At 36.9% G+C, this 5,114-nt stretch overlaps 1 protein-coding gene across 1 annotated transcript; it reads left to right on the plus strand.

The window, feature by feature from the left end:
- Positions 1-428: 428 nt before the first annotated feature.
- On the plus strand, positions 429-1,715 carry LOC133875115 (uncharacterized mitochondrial protein AtMg00810-like). The gene has a single exon (XM_062313119.1). It carries the CDS (start codon positions 429-431, stop codon positions 1,713-1,715), a length of 1,287 nt encoding a protein of 428 aa, XP_062169103.1.
- Positions 1,716-5,114: the final 3,399 nt, after the last annotated feature.

A 5,114-nucleotide genomic window follows, 5' to 3' on the forward strand; every position in this document is an offset into this window, starting at 1 on the left:
TCTACACATCCAAGCATCCCCCTGTTGCTCTTCATACATCCCTATCTCTAGTTGAACCTACTTGTTACACTAAAGCTGCTACTGATCCTCGTTGGAGAACTGCTATGGCTCATGAATTTGATGCACTTATGACCAATGGCACTTGGACTCTTTGTCCTAGACCTTTGCACACCAATATCATTAGGAATAAATGGGTTTACAAGATCAAACAACATGCAGATGGCTCTATTGAACGATTCAAAGCACGCTTAGTTGCTAAGGGATTTGATCAAAAATGTGGACTGGATTACACTGAAACCTTCAGCCCTGTCATCAAAACAGCCACTATTCGAATTGTGTTAGCTCTTGCAGTTCAGTTTAATTGGGAGATTAGACAATTGGATGTCTCCAATGCGTTCTTACTTGGCACATTGCTATAGGAAGTTTTTATGGAACAACCTCAGGGTTTCCAAGATAAAGAGCAACCAGATTCTGTCTGCAAACTACATAAGGCCATTTATGGTCTCAAACAAGCACCAAGAGCATGGTTTACATGTCTCTCGGCTGCGCTGCTTAGTCATGGATTTCGGGCTTCTCTTGTTGATACTTCTCTATTTATTTTCCTGCATGGTGATATTCAAATTTTCATCTTGATTTATGTAGATGACATCATTATCACTGGTACTCACAGCAAGGTTATTTCATCAATTATCTCCAAGCTTCAATTGCAATTTCCTCTTAAAGATTTGGGTCCTCTCCATTTCTTCCTAGGTGTACAGGCCACCTTCTCCTCAAATGGACTTCATTTATGCCAGACAAAGTACATTTCAGATCTCTTACACAGGACTCGGATGCTTGGTGCTAAGCCCTCCAAATCCCCGTGTTCCTCAGGTGCCAAACTATCAAAATTTAATGGTGAGATTCTGCCAGATCCATCTGAATATCGTCATGTGGTTGGTGCCTTACAGTATTGTACTCTTACTAGACCTGAGATAGCATTCTCTGTTAATCAGCTATGTCAGCACATGCACTCTCCATCTTCTACACACTGGACTGCTGCTAAGAGGGTTCTTAGATACCTCAAAGCTACACCCTCACATGGTCTTTTCTACTCCAAAGGACCTCTGCAACTCCAAGCTTTTTGTGACTCCGATTGGGCTGGTAGCCCGGATGACCGCCGCTCAACATCAGGATTTTGTGTTTTTCTTGGTAATTGTTTAATCTCATGGTCAGCCAAGAAGCAACCGGTTGTCTCTCGTTCTAGTACAGAGGCAGAATACCGTTCAATGGCCATAGCAACCGTGGAACTTTATTGGTTAAGAATGCTTTTCAAAGACTTGTCAATACCACTTCTTCATGCTCCAATTCTCTGGTGTGACAATGTGAGTGCATTAGCCTTGGCATCAAATCCCGTATATCATGCTAGGACAAAGCATATAGAAGTCGACTATCACTTTGTCCGAGAGAAAGTCATCAATGGGGATATTTTGATTAAGTTCATCTCCACCCTTGATCAAATAACGGATATATTTACAAAGGGCCTTTCAACAACTCGGTTCACGTTACTAAAGTCCAAGCTTTTGGTTGATTCTCCTCCCATAAGCTTGCAGGGAACTGTTAGTGAACCTCCTCCAACCAGCAGCTCCACATCATCAGCAGACGCTCAAGACTACTCTTCATCACGTGTTATCTCCAACGGCATACCACAAGACACGGTCATATCCAGTTATCCTTAGTTATCATTCAAACTTAGATTAGGTGGTTTTACTTTCAAATGTACAGTATTAGAGTTCAACATAAACTCTTGTAACACCTCTATATATACAACATTTACATTTAGGTTTTGATTAAGTTAATCAAACCTATTCCCTCAAAAGTCTTTCAGATAGCAACCCACCAGCTATATATATTTGCTTCTTTTTAATTGCTGTTACAAATTTTTATTTATTTTTAATTCAATGCATGTTACAGACTCGTTCATTAACAAAAAAACAGAAACAAAAGGTTAAGTTCCCATTCCTAATGGAACTGGGCCAGAGCTATTGAGTGCTAGCTTCAAGCTCAGGCTTGAGGTCGAGCACTATTGTCAACAGTTGCTTTTTGTGCTCTTGTGTTGGGAATTTGAAGCTTTGCTCAACTTCATATAGTTGTCAATTGTTATTTTTTCTTCCTATAATATTGTTGGGCCATGTCCATCTTAATTTTCTCTAGAAAAGAACACATTACCTTTTAAAGACCCATGCATATATATACCTTGGTTTTTTTTTTTTTTTTTTCACTATTTTCTTTTGCATGTTGAGAATTTTCGAATTAGCATCCTTCATTTAATTTCTTCAATTCAATTTTGGAGTATCAATAAAAGTTAAGTCGTTCAGAGTTATTCTTTATTTGCTTCGACTGGATAGAGTCATTTTCTAATTACTTAATGGTTATTTTCTCTTTTCCCGACTTTTCTAGTCAGTTTTCAATTTTCAATTTTTACTACCATCATATGATGTTAGAACAATCATAGTATCTGGCGTCACCTCCTCTTGCAAGCTAGTTTTCAAGGCGATTTCCACTTCATATTTATATCATCCTTTTTGTCGTGAGTGAGAAATTCTGAGTGGCAAAAAAATAAAAATAAAAAACTTTCTTCTAATTCTCTTAAGTTCTTAACTGTACATTGCACACGCGAGGTTGTTGCATGTGTATTTCTAATTGTAGTGTTATGAAGTGGCCCCATATCTTTTATGGTGAATCGGCCCGTAGATGAGTGCAGCACTGCAGCAAACGTACTTTCAATTGAATTTGAGTTAGACCCTCCATAATAAAAATATCATCCACATATATTAATACAAAAATGGAATAAGTGGGAGGCTGTAGGATAAATAGGGATGAGTCATATTTAGAACAAGTAAAGCCCAATTAAGTAAGTGAACCAGGCCGTACGTGGGCTTGCTTGAGTCCATAGCTTTATTGAATTTGCAGACATAGTGTAGAAATTGGGGGGGGGGGGGGGGGGACTTTCTTTGAGAAACCCATGTAAGAATGCGTTTTGCACATCCATTCTTCTTATGGGCCTGCCCAAAAAAGTAGCCAGAGAGATGACCGTTTGAGTGAATGGTCGTGGGCTTGACCACTGGGTTGTATGTATGGCCATAACCAAGGACCTATTGTTGATGAAAGCCCTATGCAACTGAGCGGGTTTTGTGGTGTTTGAGTGATCCATTTGCTTTAATTTCCTTTCACCTTGAAAAGTTGAAAACCCATTTACAGCCCACAATGTTCATGTCATGTGTGAAAGGAACAAGAGTCCATGTGTTGTTTTTCAGAAGGGAATCAAATTCAATGTTCATAGCATCACGTCACTAAAGGAATTTAAATCAAACAGCAGACCAGAGCTTTAAACTGAATAAACTTTATATAAATATTATAAATTCATTACAAACAAGAAGACATACAAGACATTGTCTTCATACAAAATGCCACAAACGTCAATCTACTAAGTATCTATGGTTGATTTTCACAAAAAACTCAGTCATTCTTCAAAGGCTAGACCCTTGGGGGTAATAATTTAGATTTAGGTAGGGTTCCGATCGTTCTAGATTTGTCACGACCACTACCAGTGTTCATTAGTTCCCATTTCTTCTATCCGTCGAAAATCGACTTTACGGTATAACGCGCCCCTGATAATTGTGTCGTTATGCCTAGGGCCACCAGATCTCTCCAATCCAGTGGTTAGGGCCACCCTGCGTGGTGGTTGGGGGTGGCTTCAACCAAGAGAAAGTGTGCAATTTTTTTTTTTTTTTTGGCTAATGTGACTGTGTCACATCAACACATAAGATAGAGTGCGTAAAATACACATACAGGTACCACTAGTCAATGTAAAAAGAGAAAAGTTATTCTGCATTATCTCAGTATTTTTCAAGCATACTTAGCTGACGTGATATGTTCAATCCACCCTTAAATCAATCTTAATTAAAAAATAAAAAATTATTGGACACGCACCACATCAACTGAATACGCTAAAATAATACAAAATAATATTTCTTCACGTAAAAAATGTGCATTATTGTAATTGGTGGACGTGTTTACTAACAAAAGGGCATTAATTGTAGTATAAGACTTTGGTGTTGAGAGCCACTTTCACAAATAGAAATGTCAAAAATGTTAGTGTATGGCCTAAAAAAAGTTAGTTGTAATCTTAGTAATTCTTTGTTTTCATAAATTAATATAATTATTAAGTCATAATTAAATGTAGAGTTTCCCATCCACTACCTCTACCACCTAGCTAGGAGAATATAAAAGATGAGAAATGCTTGGTTATATACTTACATCTCACACTTATCTAAATGGACCAATAATGTGAGAGATAGCTGGTAGAGAGAGTGTAGTGGGACACTAATTTTCTTAACAACATTATTGGTCCACATAAACAATCGTGAGATAGGAGTGAAATGTGTAACACCCCAGATTTTAAGACAAGGTGTCTTAAAAATAGAATTTAAGATCTATGACGATCAATTCACACTTTTAATTGCTCGATCGGCATTATTTTGATAATTGTATATTTATGCGCCACATATTCTTAATTGATAAATAGACAAACCTAAATATCTGATAAAATAAATGTGATAATAATATTCTTAATATTATTATATGAGAATATTTATTGGAATAATATATACAATATTATTGTGTAATATTTATTGTACATAATATCCTTTTGGCCTAATATTATTCAATGTAATAAAATTATCAGTGTAATAATGTTATTCAAAAATTAATATTAGTTATGAAATGAACTAGGTTCAAAACAAATTTAAAATTATACCCTAATGAGTTAAATTAAATGGTAAAGACCCGATATAAAAATACCTGAAAAATATCTTATATGCAGATTAATTGAATCTGCGGATTAATTGAATCTGGGTGAAGGAATCTTCTGCGTAATCCCTGTGCGTCATTCCCTGTGACTCACCCTCTATAGCTCACTCCTAGTCTCCTACAACTTGCTGCCCAAGCCTGGTCTCAGTTTCTCACGCCTATATAACGGATACTTCGTCCTTCAATTTCATCACATCTTTATCTCCTTTCTTCCTTTCTTCTTTCTTCTCTTTTGAAATCGAGAGACCCGAGAGAGAGAGAGAGAG

Source organism: Alnus glutinosa, chromosome 8 (genome assembly GCF_958979055.1).
Source record: "Alnus glutinosa chromosome 8, dhAlnGlut1.1, whole genome shotgun sequence".
Taxonomy (NCBI): Eukaryota; Viridiplantae; Streptophyta; class Magnoliopsida; order Fagales; family Betulaceae; genus Alnus; species Alnus glutinosa.